The following is a 19,755-nucleotide window of genomic DNA, read 5'->3' as shown; positions in this document are numbered from 1 at the left end:
ATAAAGTCACGTTTATGTTCTAGAGTCGTTTGAAAACCAAATGTTAAGAAAATTAAATATTTGTTCTTAACATTTATCGATCAACAATTTTATTTATTTTATTGTGATTTGAAAAGTATTAATAGTATAGAATTGGAAACGTTTTGCGATCACGTATATTATTATTTTTTTTATAAGTATAGGTACCTAGTAATACCGAACTATGATTTGGTTAAGGGGTACGACACTGGGACCGTGTGAGGAACTTATTTGTATTCCCTATTGATCCTTATTATCTTAAATTTATTTATTAATTGTTGACAGCTGCGATATAAAAGTATATATAGTATAATACAAAAAAAAAATCAATAAAAAGTACCCACCTAAATGCCAATCATTAGTATCGTTCTTCCAGGCAAATCATTGAAATTTTTATTTAAATTACAATTGCGTTAGGTACCTAAAATTATTTTTATCATATTATATTATTTTTTCATTAATTAAGTAGTGTGTTACAAATAATGTTACTTTTTTTTATCATTGTATAAACAGTTATAATTTTCTTTGAACGATATTCAATTCATATGATTCAATTATTATGTATATATTTTACAAATTTACAATCATAAACCTAGAGATAATAGACCTATTATGTACAAATGTGCAATCAGTAAGTCATTAATCATAATTAATTTTAATTAAATTTTATTTTTAAACCGAACTTTTTTCTATCTGCTGATAGACTCGATTACTTTTATTCCTGAATTGTTATCGGAATCGAAAATAAATATAATTGATTTTTAATTTTTCTGAAATATCCCAACGACATGTTTTTGTAATACATTCAAAACTATTATTTTAATAACGTGGAAAACAACGCGTTAGTGCGTTATTTCATAGAAATTACTTTAAAAAAGTAATTTTGTTACAGTTGCGTTGCTTTAAGTAAAATGTAATGAAATTACTGCTGTGTTACTGAAAAAAGTAATTACGTTACAGTAATTTGTAATTTGCGTTACGTTACTACCCAACACTGGGCATTAAATACATGCCTACATGTTTCGTATTTATTATGACGTATGACTTATTATTAGGGAGCGGATGTTTATGCTCCAAAAAATTTAAAAATATGCATGCAATCAAGCTCTAAAAAGTATAAAAATATGCTTAGAATTTATTTATATATGCATCAATAAAATGTTTATTTAAAACTTATTTTGTTAATTAAAAATTTAAAAAATATAGGTATAAAATAATAATTATTAAAATTAAAACTTTAAAAAGAACTGTTGGTGAATTGTTTATTCATCTGAAAATAATATACATGGGTAGATATTAGAAACCAAGTACTAACTATGCAAAAAGAAATATTTGTCCTGGTTCATTTATCTCTAATGTCCCGATAATGACATTGGCAGTATACCGCCAGTCATTTCATCAATGCTTATCCAAAATCTATTATTGTTTATTTAGTCACGGATTTTCTGAATTGTTATATTATAAATTTCATCCACATAATTTTTTCTTAATGTGGATTCGTCTGGAATATCATGCTTTACAAATTTGCTTAAAAATTCACGAAAGGCTTTATTGTTAATTTTTTTGATGGGATATTCGTACGTAAAAGCGCAGAACATATTTCCTCATAAAAAGGTAATTTTTTTGTAATATTTGAAACATGTTTCCGCCGCCGGCGGTACATTTTGAACTATTAATTACGCGTGTTGAGTCCGTTATATATTAGTATATTACGAAAAACCTCAAATATGCACTAAAAGCATCGGACAAATATGCAAAAATATGCAAAATTAAATTGGTAAATTTGAATTCTTTATGTGATGGAACAAATTTCTATCTTACTCCGTATTAATTTAGATGTTATTAAAATAATAAATGCATAAACATCCGCTCCCTACTTACTATATTTTACTATTGGAAACATGACGATTTAGGTGGCTATTATAAACGTCATCGGGAAATTCGTATTCCGGAAGTAGGTAGCCCATGATAAATTTATAATAATATTATATATCTACACATTATATTGATATTACCTATATAAGTATACTGTACAGTGTAGATATATGTTAAGCTGAATGACGACATTTTGAATGAATATGAAAAAATTACCAACAGTTCCCGGTGAATGTCAATATTCACAATTGAGTATTGGTGAATGTTTACATTCACAATATTGAGTTTTGATGAATGTTAGAAATTTTTCGTTAACATTGGAGTATAGACGTTCAATAATTGGTGTGTGGTATATCGTGCCATACGTAAAGACTGTGAATATTAATTATAGACATGATATTGTTCACATAATAGGTGAAGGGCATATTATATGTTTGAGTGGAAACAAGGGCTTGAAACCGATTTTGAATACCGGTTAAAACCGTTAAAAACCGAAATCAATACCAAAACCAAAAACAAAATCGAAAAAAAACCACAACCGATATTAAAATCGGAAAAATTCAAAACCGGTGTTGAAAACCAAAAACGAAATCAGAAAAAATAAATTCCGATATCCAAAACCGAAATCAAAATCGGAAAAAATAAATACTGATGTCCAAAACCGAAATCGAAATCGGAAAATATATTTTCGGTTTTAAGCCCTGGTCATTTTAATAATATAATAATGTTGTAAGATTTGAAAACCGAAACCGAAAACAAAATCGAAACAAACTAATACCGGTAATCAAAATCAGTATTCAAAATCAAAAATGAAATCAGAAAAAATAAATACCAATATCCGAAATCGAAATCAAAATCGAAAAAAATAAATACTGATAACCGAAACCGAAATCGAAATCGGAAAATAATATTTACGGTTTCAAGCCCTGGTAGAAGAAACGTATACTAATGTTATACCTATAGTGCGTATTATTTAATCGAACGATGTTTAACGAACTATATAATATTATCAGAGATGCATTTAACGTTACGGTATCTGTCTGTCTGCCTGTACCCACTATATCTGTATGGATATCTCTCTCTCTCTCTCTCACACGAAGCTATTTTTGAGCTTGTGTGTTCAACGTCAAAGGAAACAAAAAGGATTATATATCGTGGACTCATCTGTCGATGTCGAGTTGATTTCGTCGATGTGCAAACGTGTAAAAATACTGACCAATCCGTTTCCTTAAGGAAAGCTTCCATTCCAATGTCTCAAACAGATGGACAGTTGTATTTGAGATGCAATTGTAAGGCAAACTGTGTATCGAAGAAGTGTAGTTGTAGATCCCAGGCATTTCATGTAATTCAAAATGTCATAATAGCTTATCTTGTTGCAACAAATAATTTTTATGATATAAAATAAAATAATTTATGGTTAATTATTAACTCTTTGAGTGATGAATTAATTTGTAAAAATTATTTTATCATTAGGTGTTATCATCTTTTTTTACAAAATGTCAACATTCACCAGTGAATGTCTACTTCTAAGAAAAAATTGACATTCACCTTAACATATACACATTACCCACGTAGCGTGTGTGTCTCGTTCACCCGTCTGTTTTTGGTTGTTCGTCCATTATAGGTAGGCTATCTATTATATTATTACTACAGTTTATAATAATATATTATACGCATTACATTAAACAATTTATAGGTACATCCCGGTATTGGGAAAATATGGCCTCGCACGTTTTACGAGTGTTTTTTGTATAATTTAAAAACGTGCCTGTAATATTGCAGTAGGCACACATATTATGGAAAGCATCTTGAAGAGTTTCGCATTCTTTCGTCTGGTCATTTTTCGATATTATGACGATTTTTTTATGGCGACAATTCTCGAAACATATACGTGCATTGCATATGGTATATATTATTATGTCTATTGTAAACCACTGTGTGACGGGGAGTATAAGACCATTCCCCCGGGGGTTGTTACACCTTTATCCATTTTTCTCGAGGGCGGCTACTTCACGCCTTAATGACGCGGTCGCGTCCCTCCGACGGGTTACGTCGGGGCGCCCTGGCGCCAGGCCGGCGGTCCCCCGCCGGCTACTCTCGTATGAGGTAGATCGTTGGGTCTCGCTGATCCGCGTCGGCGAGAGCTGGATTCGACCCAGTCAAATTCCTCCCCTTCTACTAAAGCGCTACTCCCGACAGCCCCCGCGAGGCCATCCACATGTGTCGCGAACGCGCGGCCGGCGAGCGCGAGCACGCGAGGTACACGCGCGCGTTGGTCGGACGCACGCCACATAGCTCGACGGGCACTGATACCGTCCGGGCGTTAGCAAAGTCGGGTTTTCAGTGGGGCTGTCCTCGTCGCCCGCGGGATGAGATTGAAGGATTCATTATCCAGATTACTCACAACGACTCTTTTCCCACTAGCATCGGCACCGGGATAGTTCTTACTCTGTCGCGGTGCGACCTTTTTTGAGTGGTACGGTTTTCTTTTGCCGGGTGCCGTGTCCGTACCGAATGCTCGGGTTTGAGTGCTTGTCGGTGGGTGTCCCCCAGCCAGACTTCCACCTTGCACGTATTCGCACACGAGTTGGTCGGGCCCGTGTGCTCTCAGTCAGGTTCGTGCTAGAAGCGCCAGCGCGCCCACGGAGGTCCGCGTGTGCTTCGCCCGCCGCGAGCTGGCGCCTCACGCCCAATCTCACTGGTTTGTCGCAGGTGGTATGGTACCCCCACTCGGGTAGTTTGTTCCCGTGCGGAAAAAGAAGGTGCCCTCATCAAAATCTGACAATTCTACAAAATTTGAGAGTTATTCCCGTAAAGTCATTTTTTTCGATATAATACACCCTATCAATTCACCTATCGCTCTTACCACTCTTACGGTGTCGTTCTGTGGTATTAACGAGGTCTTGGAGTCTCGACCTCGGTGTGTGATATTATTACTAGGGATCAGGGTTACCTTATGTGAAGTAAAGTACTCAACGTATATATAATATATGCATCTATTATTAAACTTGAATGTATTATTATATTATTATTTATTAGGTAATACTTATTAACTATAACTCAGGGTTACCAATCGGGCCAGGGTGTGTCGTGGGTGCCGATATCTAATGTGGGTTGAGCTGGTCGTCCGCATGTCCTCTTCAGGTCGTTGTCAGTTCTCGACTTTCACTATCGACCTCTAGGATTCTTCGTCTCTTCATTCTTGACCATCAAACTATCAACCGCCGCGGCCGATTATAGACTATCGACTACCTCACTGTAGACTCTGTCATAACTATCTACCGCCAGGAGTAATGTACGATGTCGATGACGATAATCGTTACACGGATGTCTAACAAGTCATTTGACGAACTTCTCTCAAAATTAGAAAGTGGAAAAAAAGTATCAAATAGTGGTCGTCCATCAATTTCACCTACAGAACGATTATGTGTGACATTAAGGTACGTTTATATTGTTAACATTTTAGCTATATGTCTGTTGTCTATATAAATAATTAAAATTCAATAGTTTTGTACTTAAATTAAATTAAATTAAATAATTACGATAGTAAATAATATACCTACTTAATACTTATATAACAAATGCTTTCAAAGTGCAACCCTTAACCCTAAGTGTCTATTTTCAATTTCTATAGGGAAATAAATAGCTGTAATGTTAGTCAAATTTATTAAAACTATGATTTTATAATTATCCAGACTAAAAATATAGTGTTATGTACTATATACACTTTGGTACTCTTTTTATTATAATTTATAGTTATTTGTACAATGTCTATAGTCATTTAAACATAGGTATTTAGATAGTACCCTGTACTTTTTAATTTAGTTATTTGGAAAACATTAACTATAGTAATTTATTTTATTTAACTACAAAATTTCAGTATTTTTTTCCCGTGTACAGTAAATGCCCAAGGAAATGTTACAAATAAGGTAATTTAATTGATTTCCTAAGTATAATAATTTGTTATAACTATACCATTTTATATACTATACTTTATCATTTTGCCAATACATTTTACTAAAAAAAAACCATAGAATACATAAATGTGTTTAAAAAAACAATATAACTTTTTTAAATATATATAAATATATATAAATAAAAATACAACTTTTACTTCTTTATACATAGTAAAATGTTTTTAATGAAAAATAGCAAAAAAAAAATACCTAATAATAGGACAAAACAAATAAATGTGTAAATAAATATCATATACAAATGCTTTTAATATACACATTACACAAGTATTCAAGAATGGTTTAAAAAAATAATATAACTTTTAAATATATGTTTATAATAAAAAATAAAAACACAACTTTTACTTTTTTATGGACATTAATAGTTTTTTGTTTGCCACTGATCTAATTTTTGCATCCCTTACACTTTTCCACCTTTGTTGGAATTAATTAACTATATGTAGGCAAAAAAAAGGTAATAATATACTATATAAATAAAATAAACAAAAATAACAACTGTTGTAATTTTTATTTTATTTTATTGAATACATTTTTGTAGGTACTTATTTATATATTAATACACAAATTAGAAACTCGCTCTACTGTATAGTGGGGGTGGAGTTTATTTATTTTATATCTTAAACCGTTATTTTACGCGTGAATTAAAAAAATGTTTATTATCGTAAAAATGTGTTAATTGACTTTCGCTCGAATTTTTTTATAATTATTGTAAGCAAAACTTGTGGACTATCTTTAGTTAAATTTTAAATTTGAATTTTCAAATTACTATCGAGATTTATATTCAAAAAAAGGTGGGTAAGCGGGTGTCAGTCTGCTGTATAGTAGGTTACAAGTGGGTAACTGTAATGGATGGTGTTAAATTTGAATTCAATAATATAATATCATTGTATAAGAAAAACGATTCTAAGCGAAAACGGTCAATCAGCCTATGATATTACCAAGTATATTTGATGATATTATTGTGAATAAAGTTATTTATATATATAACCTATTTACGTGGAGGCTTGTTTTGAATTTTCAATCCTTAGCTATAAAGTTAAACATTTTATAAATTTTTAACTACAAAATAATTATTAAATATGAAATTTGAAAAATTTTGTCAAAATTTGAACTTTAAACGCTTACTAAAAAAAGTTGTGCTTATGCATTTTTAATATTTTTCAACAGCTATTGTAACATTATATTAGGAGCCTTGCATTAAATTTTCATTTTTTTTTACCCAACAAATAAAATTTTAATGATATTTATCAAAAAAAAAAAATAAAAAAAATTTAAAACTGACAATGTCCGTAAACAGCTCAAAAAGAGTCAAATTATTTTCAAAAATTTATCGTGTATAGAAAATACTAATATAAACATTCAGTGAAATTTTCAAGTATTTACAGTCGTATGTTTTTTAATTACAACAACATAAGAAAAATATGAATTTCAAATGCTCATAAAAATTTTCTTTGAATTTTTTGTAGACATTTTTTTTTGTTTGTAACTTATGGATAATCTTGTATTACATTTTCAAATCTTAGATCTACATATAGAATATACAAATATGAAATAATAAATAAACATAAATAATATGTTTTTCTTTATTTCTAAGTGTGTAATCATTAATCAATATATTATTTCTAATCATCTATAACCGAAAACGTTCAATAGAGAAAAAAAATATTTTTCATTATTTCATTGAAATATTTCAAGAAGAGTGAAATTTCAAATTCAGAACCCATGTATAGAAAATTAATATTAAAACATTTTCAGTGAAATTGTCATGTATCTACAGTTATTCGTTATTGAATTACAACAAAATAAGAAAATCACTACATGAAAAATCGAGTGAATATGCAATGTTGTAAAAATATAAACTTCAAACGCTCATAAAAATTTGATTTGACTTTCTCGTAGATATTTTTTTTTTTTGATTAAGGTAGACCAACTTATGAGAAATCTTGTATTTTCAAATCTTAGATGTAAATAGAATTTTTTTTATCAATTTCTAGCTCGAAATAATTTTTGTCAGTTTTACGTATCTTGTCAATATTTGAGCTTTAAATTCTTATATAAAAAAAATTGTGACTATGGAATTTTTAATATTTATCAAATTTCATTGTAACAATATATTAGGAGCCTTGTATTTTTCAAGATTTTTTACACAACAAATACAATTTTATTGACATTCATAGAAATAAAAACTAAAAAAAATTGAAACTGAAAATGTCCGTAAACATTTCGAAACTGATCAAAATTTTTTGAAAATGTTTTCGTTTATAGAAAATGCTAATATAAACAACCAGTGATAGTTGCATTTATCAACGGTCATTTGTTTTAAAGTTACACCAAAAACTAAAATCGATTTTGTCGAAAACGGATTTTGCGTAAACGGTAGAGTACGATTGGGCGTCATTCATTTGGGCGAATAAGCCTGAGCAAAGCACATATCATTTGGGCGAGAAATTAACCGATCGTTTAGGCAAATTTATAAATTATTGAATAATAGGGAAGTAACATACCTACGTATACATAACTACAGCTAAATATTATTATTATATCGTTTCGACTGATTGTTGAGACCAATTTACAATTTTGGATAGTGAACTATAATTTGTTAGATTGTACATGTGGGTTTTCATCAATACTAATGTGGATCTAATTGTATTAGTGTCACCAAACAAGTCTAATATTATTAAATTTAATAATACATCTCACAATCATCCTGTCTCTACTCCGAAGACTTTAGCATTGAATCAAGTAAAAAGTGCTGTAAAAAGAAAAGCAAATATAGATTTAAACTCAAAACCAGGTAAAATTATACGTTCAACTTTACTCCCGAAACATGAAGACGAAATTATGTATTCCGATTTATCATCTATTAGGCAATGTATATATCGTGTCAGAAGACGTCATTTTCCTACTTTGCCTCATACCATAGAGGAAGCGTATAAACAGCTTTATGAAATTCAAGAAAATATTACTTCTAATGATGAACAGTTTTGTTTTGTTAATCAAGAAAAAAATATGATAATAATAACATGCTCAACTAATCTTAAATTGTTATGCGATTCTGAATATGTATTTGGTGATGGGACTTTTTCTTACTCCCCAAAACATTTTGTTCAGTTATATACACTTCACGTGTACAAGCAAAAGTTTTATGTACCCGTCGCATTTTGTTTCCTATCATCTAAAACTACTCAACAATATGAATTAATGTGGTATGAAATTATTCATTTATGTAGAACATTAGTAAATACTAAATTAAATATTACTAAATTTTATTCGGATTTTGAAATTGCTGCTCATAAATCAATACTTAAATGCTTTCCAACATGCCAAATTATTTGCTGTGTCTTCCATCTTGCACAAAATTGGCTTAAGGAAATTCAGCAAAATACTGTTTTACATAATCATTACTTGAACAATAACTCAGAAATTGGTGATTGGCTGAAATGTTTCTTTGGTTTACCGCTATTACCATCAGATCAAATTCAACGTGGATTTACAGAGTTGATGTCTATTTGTCCGACCGATATTTCTTATTTTTCAGACTATGTTCTAAATAATTATATTATAGAAGATGCCAAATTCCCACCTTTACTGTGGGCAAAAGAACCAACTGACGAACCTCGTACTACTAACGGGGCTGAATCATTTCACAGTAATTATAACTCGCAATTTTATCATACACATCCTAATATTTACCAAGTAATTAATATTTTAAAAGAAATTCAAACGGAAACCTTACTAAAAATTAATTCTATCAACAAACAAAAAATCAATATATTACGTAAAAATACTAAAGAAAAACAAGACTATACATTAAAATCATGGGAAGAATATCAAACCGGAAAATTAACAATAATCGATTATATTAAAAAAATGGGCATGAGATACCATACTAATAAAATAAATTATTTGGGATTTTTAATACATTATTATGATAATTTTGACACTTTATTAAACAAATGGGCATATGAGATACCATGCTAATAAAAAAAAAAATAGTTAAGATAATATATATTATATAATAAAAAATATGACGATATGACAATACATTTTTAACCATACCAGTTAGAGTTGACTGAGAGTCCTAAGTCTCTAAAAATGGGAAGGAAAACGTATTAGTCTACATAAATTTTTATAAATATATATTTATAGTTCGCCCAAACGATTTATTAGATAAATTAAAGGTCCGTGTAAATTTCGCCCAAATGATATGTATAAATTCGCCCAAACGATATGTTATTTTGGGTCATTCGCCCAAATGAAAGCCCCCCGTACGATTGAGAACGTTGTACCCTTTTGATAACACGATTGAGAACGATTGTGGCAGATCAAAGAAACAATATTTTGTACCTTATAATCAAATGATTGAGAATGATTTTTAGAGCGACGTTGCCGTTCAGTACCGTCCCGAAATAAAATGTTCGATAATTAAAAAAATAGTTTACCTATGGATTTCCGTATAATATTGTAAGTACGGGGCCCTCGAATTCCTGTTGTTGTTTATCTTAATGTTTAGTAATAAAGATAATAAATACGATATCGTGGTTTACGTATCTGCAGATAGTTTACGTATCCGCCAAATTCAGTTGTTTGGTGGACAGAGCGGTAACAACGTAATAATATAGTGTATAATATATAGTGTAATATTAATTATGATGGAAGACTTCAAAATTATAACGTCTGAACACGGAAAAGATCTTGCAGTATTAAATAATGATAAATATTAATTTGTAAGACAACGCAAAGATGGTTTAATGAAATGGAAATGTTCCAATAACAACTGAAGTGCCAGCTTATTAACAAAAATGTATAAAACTTTTCATTCGTCAAACGGTGAATACGTGAATCATGTAAGAAATAATAATCAAAAAATTGAAAGACAGATTTTAAGAGATAATTCTAAGCGAAAAGCTGAAGATATTATTTATCTACAAGACCTTTAAAAATTATTAGAACTGAGTAGAGAACTATTTATACTAAATAGTGATTTACCAAATATTACGCACAATGATATTACATCAGTGCGAAAGGCAATTTATGACAAGAAGAGAAAACAATACCCAATTTACCCTACTAATTTAAATGAAGCTATATCACAATTGAATAATATTCAAAATAACGATTTATGTTTATTTAAAAGTGATCAATTTGTTTTTGTTCCCGAAACCAATGACTTCGTTTGTATAACAACAAGCCAACATTTTAATTTTATGTCGAAACAAACCGAATTATTCGGAGATGGTACTTATAATTTTGCACCAAAATTTTTTTTACGGTTATATACATGTTTAAACTGCCGCCTTTTCATATTTGGATGTCACCACCGGTGCGCGTGATACCGCACGATAACACGGCGATTCCCGAACTTTAGACTCCATAATCTGGACGGCTCGGACGTCGTCTCCGCGACGCCAGTCAGTCTGCGTTCCACGGTGCCGATGTACAACGGCCCGTGCGTTTTGAGTTACACTCGTGACTGCCATGGCATTTCGTGTTGATTCCACGTGGTGCGTTTGCAAGTACTTACATCGTTCGAGTCGATATAATACTGTGCGTTGTTATTTTTCGTCGTGTTCCGATCGCCGTTCGGACGATTTGATTCGGCTGTACATTGGTACATAATAATCTGTAATCGTTGTTGAGTGGGCCTATGCCAATAAATATTCGAGTGCGTATACCGTGTCGGTTTGATAGTACTAAAATTTTGAACGTGATCCGTTAAAAATTAAATAAGTACTCGTCGCCGCCGCAGCCGTGACGTCATTGTGCCGCCGCCGTCAGCAGCTGGGGTCACCGTCATCTGCCGCCACCGCCGAAGGAGCGTTTAAATACAGGAATGCACCGCTCATAGTGCGCATGCGCAATATGGTATCGTCCGCATAACTATAGTAACTGATAACTCAGTGATAACTGATAATGTGATATTATACCTATTGAACTTAAATAAAATTATTAATATTGCAATTTGCGAATTTAGTATATTTTAAGTTTTAACTGAGTTATACTGATACAATTTGGTACATTTAGTCTATGGTAGGTACAACATTTTTTAATAATATAGAAATATAATAGTTTTAGTCAATAGTAATATTTGTAAAAAGATATAATATATCGTAAAGTACAAAAAAGTTTTACACTAACTAATATAAATGGAATTTTAGTATATCATATTCAGAAATTCCCACCTATTACGTTTTTATTATCTTACTTCAATCAATGTGTTGGAAATAGAACATGTCTAAATACTCTAAATTCCTATGTCATAAGCGTGTTACTGTGTCAGGTAAAATGTGTTTTACCAGTGACCTTAAATAAAATAGCATCATAAAGATAGCTAAAACCTGTTTGGGTAAGAATTGGTAAGTTTTGAATACCACACCATAATATCGTATTTATTCAAAATTTTAGTTTGCCGCTTAAATCACTGATAATCAATAATCAACATGTTATCTAATATCTATGTTATGCAGACGATACCATATTGCGCATGCGCACTATGAGCGGTGCATTCCTGTATTTAAACGCTCCTACCGCCGACGTTGTCATCATCGTAACACATCAACGACTATCAGTTATCACTGCCATCGTCGCCGTGGAATCCCGGAAAAAAAGTCCGGGGAAAAAAAGTACACGGAAAAAAAGTCCGGTTTGATTTATAGTTTCATAAAAAATATTGAAACTTATTTAATTAATTCAAAATTAATAATATATATGATTGATATGATCTAATATAATAATTTAAATTTATAAAGAATTAAAATTTCACGTCGTTATACAATCTACAGAAATAGAAGGTATTAAGGTAAGGTAGATAGAAAAAATATACTAGAATATATGATAGAAAACTCGTGTACATTAAAAGGCAATAAAGATAGCACAATTAATCTGTATTATAAGATAAAATATGAATGGAAGTTAATTTCTAAAATGCGTGAAGAGTTAGGAGTAGATAGAGCTAAAATAGCGTTACAAGAATTAGGTGAAGGGATTCCAACACCAAAAAAACGTACCAGTGAACGTTTAAAAAACTTATGTTCTAGAGTGGCCATTGACGAAATATCGGTGGAAGAATCTTTAATTAATATTGGCCATTGCATTCGAAAACAAAATAAATATTAGTTTTAAATTTTAATCATTTATAGTTTTAAATTAAATTTATATTATATATTATACATTTAGTAATTTTATTTTTTTTTAAATTAAACAGGACTTTTTTTCCGTATAATAATTTTTCTTGTCGGACTTTTTTTCCGGCTCCCGTCGCCGTGGTATCGTTATCAATTATTATTGTTTTGTATTTTGCAATTGTCATAAAGGCATATCATTATTGTTTATGATCGTAATTATTATTATTATTCACTGACCGTCAAAGACGGTCGCGACTCTGTGCAATATTTATTTATGTACATTATTATTAATTCAATTCCATATATCATACACTATCATTTAACAATCAAACTTTGTGTTAGAATTTAATATCAAAAGACCAGTGTCACCTCACTCCCATACCGACGCGAGTCGTCGTGCGGCGGTTCCGAGTTGCGTGCGAAAATCGTTTTCTGGGTCGAATTGCGTGCGTGGTTTTTTCATAACAGGGTTGAGTTGCGTGCGCGGTTTTTTTTGTGACAGAGCAGAGTTGCGTGCGAGATACAGATTTATTTACACTAAATAATTAAAGAATACATTTACTCTTCGAATACAAATTATTAAAACAATATTAATTCAAGTGATAATACAATAAAAATGTAATTTGAAATTACAGTAAAAATATTATAAAAATAAGAAAAAATAAAAAATAAAAATAAATAGGTTTGTTTACTCAACTGGCAAATTTTTGTACGCCAACTTTTCAATAAATTCCAAACGAGTTAACATTTTATTTTGAAATTGATACATAATGTCATTAATATAATCTTCTTTTTCTAATACCTCCCGTCGTTTTTTTGTCACATTTGAGCTACGAATTTTGACATAAACAGCGGTTTGTACATTTTTCAAGATTTCTACAAATTGAAATATATTTGGATACGCAGAGTAAAACATACTGTTTAGTTTCGAATGGAATGACTCGCATGAATTAGTAGTGCGCTGCAATGAGTTAGAAAATTCAGCCCATAATGGCGGTGGAAATTTAGAATTTGGTAAAACATAATTTCTTGATAATACCCATATACCCATATATAGCTATCATATTAAATACAGATAAATGATTCTCCGGCCGACACATCCAGCTCGGTGAAAACCGGTTGTCTTTAAATAAAATATGCGCACGCAATTCAGCTCTGTCATGAAGAAACCACGCACGCAATTCGGCTGTGTCTCGAAAAAACCGCGCACGCAATTCGGTTGTTGTCAAACATAGTTCTTTTTTTCTGCACGCAATTCGGATGCAGCCTCGTCGTGCGGCTAACCGCCATATATCGTAGGAGTTACGTCGGCGCCAACAATACATTACACACATATTATGTAAACGGTTTTCACGTGCCTATTGCTTATTTTTTTTTACCGAACAAACCAAAACAAATTTACATTAAAATGTGGAAGTATCTCTTGAAAATATGTCCAGCTCTTAACGTTCAAAAGCTGAATTTGGACTTCGAAATCGGTGCTCACGAAGTAGTCAAAGAAATATTTCTAAATGTGATTATTGAAACTTGCCGTTTTCATATAGTCCAAGCTTGGCGGAGAAAAAAATAATATCTGTATATTTTATTTCTATTTTGTATTTTTAATTACTGCAGCAACGTCGCATAAAAGTTGGTAGGTAAAAACGTTCTCAATCTTGATATTAAAAAAGGTACCGTTCTCAATCGTGTTCTACCCTGCGTAAAAATCCCCGGTTTTCCTTAATTTTTTTTTTTAAATTAATATTTAAATTAATAAATAACACATCTAGACATCTAGTACCTACAATCTTGCAATCTACATTCTATAAATACAGTTACTATAAAATATACTATTAAAATATTCCAAAGTATAATTCTGTATTATTCACATACAAACAATTACATAGATAACCCACTCCACTCACCTCTAATTAAAGGTGTAGTGGGCGCACACCTCTACTCTAGGATAGCCGCCACTATAATATAAGTTATAACTTTTATACAAATATTTCCTAAAATACATAACTATTCATTCATAGTTGATCTTAGATAACTTTTCAACCTTAAAAAGGTTGAAAAAGAGCTCTCTGGAGTGGCTGTAGAAACTGGCCATGTACAAAACTAGAAAATATTTGGATTAAAAAATGAACTCAGTATTTTTCAACCATTTTTGGTACCAAACTGATAACAAAAAAATCACGATATTTATTGAAAATGTTGATAACTGAAGCTTCGAAAATTTTCTACAAAATTCTTTGTATCGTATGATAAAATTTGTTTTTCTTTATCATGTAGAAACACAACATTAAACATGTACGAGACACGAGTAAATGGTGGGGGGGAGGTCCCCCTATAAATACGCCACTGGTATGTATATACAAATTTTTTTAAATACCTACTTACTAAAATATACATTTTTCTATTCTTTCTTATTTCATAGGTACTAGTTTTTGTATTGGTTTAGGGAATTACAGGTTTGCTAAAGTAAAGTATAGTCAATTAAATTGTTTAATCAAAAACTATTTATTTGTAGGTATATATTTTGAATTTTTTTTACTTCAAATGATTATAAAAAAACGTGCTTAATAGGTTAGGTTAGGTAGGTACAGTGGCTGTTTTGGGAGGAGCCTCACTTGTAATTTCAGAAATTAAAAAATACCTATTTGTTTACTTTTTATTGGTACCTACTATTATGAATTTTATTCGTTTACTTTAATTTAAAATATATTATACTATATTATACATATATTAGATGCATTAGATAAACAACATTTTGGGATATTTAATTTATTTTTGTACAGAACTTACGCGAAACGCGAGTAAGTGTGTGCGTCGCTGTATAACGTCGCTATAATAGCTATTATAGCCCTTGCTGTTTTTAACTCTTTCCAGCACAGCCCACACAGGGGACCGATAAATGTTTTTATACTTATACTGCAACGATGCATTTTTTTAGAAAAAAATTGACTTAAGTATAAAAACCAAATATTGTTTTGGTAAAAAGTACGACTTTGGTGTTGAAAAAATTTTAAAACAAAAAAAAAATAGAGGTTGGATGGCGCAATCCTGGCCTAATTCATGGTGTAATTCTCACCATGCAGCAAGTGATATATTTATTTTGATAGGTATAATATATGGTATATAAACTATCAATAAAATAGAAATTATATTTTATTTTATGATAAGATCTGTAATAATTATACATATTGTTGAGTTTATGAGTATGTTTGTAGATCGATCTGGATAAAAATGACTACACTGCTTTTAGTAATAAGTAACATTTAATAAACGAATGACGTACACATAAGTAATATTATAATGTAGGAAGTACCGGCCTATCAGATTCGCTAATAATTATATCGCATGATATGGCGTGATTTTTCACATTATTAAATAATATTCAACACATATATTACATAACTTGTATGTTGTATTTATGTAAGTATTTACAAAATTCTAAAAAAAAATAAATGTTTTGCCATGAAAATTTGTTTTTTTAATTTGTAGTATACATTTTTTTTTTAAATTACCTAAATCTCATTACTAAATTGCTCACTAAATATAATGAATATTACATAAACAAATAGTTATTTTTATGGTCTATGGGTGGTTTGACGAAATCTGAAATAGTAAAAGTAAAAAATGTGGGCAAGTGGGTGTCACTGTGCTGTACAGTAGATTACAAGTGACCCACTATAATGGATGGATGGTGTTAAATTTGAATTCAATGATATAATATCATCGTGTAAGTAAAACGATTCTGAGCGAAGACGGCCAACCTATGATATTACTAAGTATATTTGATTGTATTATTGTGAATTAAGTAATTTATAGATACATGACCTTTTTACGTGAAACCTTATTTTAAAATTTCAATCCCTAGCTATAAAAGTTGAATATTTCATACATTTTAACAACAAAATAATTATTAAATTTCAAATTAGATATCATTTAAAAAAAATTGGTACTTTAAATGCCTATAAATAAAAATTGTTTTAATGAATTTTTAATATTTTTCAACTGCTATTGTAACTGGAGCCTCGTATTACATTTTCACACTTTTTTACCCACGTTTTTTATAGCGTGTATAATAAATGTAAATTAAAAATGCTCATCTCACTTAAAACTAAGGAAGCATGTATTACATTTTTAAAATCTTAGATTTTAAAAGTAAATTTTTTTTTATGAATTTCTAACTCAAGATGATTCGCACATTTTCGTGATTTGTACCTACGTGTGACGTGTCTTGTGAAGATTTAAATTTTAAATGCTTATAATATAAAATTGTAAGTATGGATTTTTAATATTTTTCAAACGTCATTGTAACAATATAGTAAGTAAGAGCCTTGTATTATATTTTCAACCTTTTTAACCCAACAAATAAAATTTTATTGACATTCATAGAAAAAAAACTAAAAGGATTGAAAATTGACAATGTCCGTAAAAAGCTCAAAAAGTCAAAATATTTTGAAAATTGTAAGGTGTATAGAAAATGAAAATAATTGGAAACTGAAAATGTCTATAAACAGTTCATAACATTTTGAAAATTCTATCATGTATAGAGAATAAGAATATAAACAACCAGTGAAAATGTCATGTATATACGTTCATTTGTTTTAGAGTTACACCAAAAACCAAAATCGATTTTGTCGAAAACCGATTTTGCGTAAAACTTCCTATCAAAGAAATAAAAATAACACTGCACAGTAAATGTTCTCCAATTTATAGTGAGGATATTTGGTTGCTTATCTTGGACTACATCCTGAGTGGTGCTGATTCATAGCAAAACAGTTTTTGCTATGTTTTACACTTGTAAGATGGAGACAACACATGCGGATGTAGCGTCATCTTAACAATCATACAAATTACAAATTATTGCAATACAGTTTACTATAGTATAAAGGGATGTGAGAGGCATATCCTCCCACGGATCTGTGTACCATAAACTATTCCTGTAAATTGTAAATATTTCTAATTGTACGTACTTTTGCCTTCTAAACACCATGATACAATCAAAATTGTTATGATTGAAGTTATCAATTAATTACTTTTTATGAATTAATATTTTATTTTATTATTATTCATTATGTGCAATCATGGTGTTTAGAAGGAAAATATACGTACCTACAGTTAAAAAAAATCTAATTAAGTAAATTTTTTAAAATTATACCTACCTTTAACTGTTTCCGCGGACACACGGTATATAATAGCGTAAATTCAAAGTGCTTATAATATCTCACTTAATAACTAAATTATTATAAAAAAACCTCATACAAATACTGATAATTAGGGCTCGGAAGTTGTTGCATTTGCATGTTTTTATTTTTTGAATTTGTGTCTACTTTCTGTTAGTGTCTATGGCCACCGGTTATCGCCATCAGTGGTTATTATATTTAACTTTATTTCTTTAGTCATGCAAAAGTATTTACCTATCAACATTAAAATCACTTAACCAAATAGTAGGTACCTAATAAATTAAATAAGAATAAGTAGGTAATAAATGTATATTTTATATGAGTTGCTCTTGTAGTTTTATTTAATTTCTAATGCCTAGGCGTACTTTCAAAATTTGTTGGTCATTATTAATTATTGCCATTTGTCATAGGTACCTAAGACAAACTAAAATGTTTTGTTTTGTTACATAGATAACTAGTTACTAATAAATTAGTTGGTAATAAAGTATCGTATCCGTTTTATCTATAGTCATAACTAGGGCAGAAGACTTGTAGCATTTGCATATTTTTTTGCAGTCACAAAAATAGCAGTGCGAAATAAATGCGTTTCATGGTACCATAAAGCTAGTTTTGAAATTTTATTGTGCATATAAATGCATATTTTGCGTTTTTTTTATGGTTTTTAGGGCTTATTTTGCTTTTTTTTGGTTTTTAGGGCAAATTTTTTCCATTTTATACTTTTAGATGCATATTTTAAATAATTTATAGGTTTACCAATATTTTTGTCATGGTCAGAATACCTGAAAACTTGAGCCTTGACGATTTAGCATACTTTAAATATGCTCCTATAAATTCCGTTGATGTGGAACGTTCTTTTTCATTTAAAGTCCTGTTATCCAACAATAGGAAAAGTTTTACGTTTAACAATTTGTAAAAACACCGTATTGTCCAATGCAACTTCCAAGGTAAAAATTTGTATCAATTTTAAATATTTGAAACTAAAATATTTTGTCAATTGTTTTTTTAGTAGTCAAAGAAGTTGAAAGTTGAAATTTGAAAGTTTTGAAGAAGTATCCAGTTAAGAAAACCCATAAAATAAACCCAAATAATTCAAATAATTAATTGTAAGTTGTTAAATAAAGTTGTAAATAACATTTTTTCATCAAAATAATAAGTACCAACAGAAAAATTCTTATTTTTTATTCAAAAATATCCACTTTAAAATGCATATTTGGTGACTTTTTAGAGCTACAAGTCCTCTGCCCTAGTCATAACTAACCTGGCCACTGGCTTATATTAGCTAAACGCCAAAAACCGTTATTTCACTTTATAGTTTATAATATAGCTATACTGTTATACAGAGTGTAATAGGAAGATCTGACGGATGATATAACTTTTGTTCTAATTAATATTTTACATTTTTTTATATATATATATAATTTATATTCACTTGCGTTACACTTATAAAATAAAAAAAAAATATTTTTATTTTTAATACTGAAAATAAAAAATGTTAATTTTAATTTTTTGGATAAATTAAAATAGCCAATTTGTGTAATGATTGTAAGAATAATTTTCATCGAAAAAAAATTTATCCAAGGCAAGTAGTTT

The 19,755-nt window shown here is 30.0% G+C and overlaps 1 protein-coding gene across 1 annotated transcript; it reads left to right on the top strand.

Moving 5' to 3' along the window:
* The first annotated feature begins 5,193 nt into the window (after positions 1-5,193).
* Positions 5,194-14,561, top strand: LOC132937206 (uncharacterized). Its single transcript, XM_061004025.1, has 5 exons — positions 5,194-5,333; positions 8,471-8,661; positions 9,433-9,516; positions 10,818-11,148; positions 14,315-14,561. Exons 1-5 carry the CDS (start codon positions 5,194-5,196, stop codon positions 14,559-14,561), a joined length of 993 nt encoding a protein of 330 aa, XP_060860008.1.
* Positions 14,562-19,755: the final 5,194 nt, after the last annotated feature.

This window comes from Metopolophium dirhodum, chromosome 1, assembly GCF_019925205.1.
Source record: "Metopolophium dirhodum isolate CAU chromosome 1, ASM1992520v1, whole genome shotgun sequence".
Lineage (NCBI taxonomy): Eukaryota > Metazoa > Arthropoda > Insecta > Hemiptera > Aphididae > Metopolophium > Metopolophium dirhodum.
This window is presented reverse-complemented; position numbering and strand designations above follow the sequence as displayed.

Excerpts from the sequence above, each read along its gene's own strand:
- LOC132937206 (XM_061004025.1), top strand. The coding sequence starts at position 5,194 with ATGTCGATGACGATAATCGTTACACGGATGTCTAACAAGTCATTTGAC. Across the intron at positions 5,334-8,470 it reads CGATTATGTGTGACATTAAG|ATTGTACATGTGGGTTTTCA; the intron begins GTACGTTTATAT and ends ATAATTTGTTAG. Across the intron at positions 9,517-10,817 it reads CGGGGCTGAATCATTTCACA|AACTGAGTAGAGAACTATTT; the intron begins GTAATTATAACT and ends AAAAATTATTAG.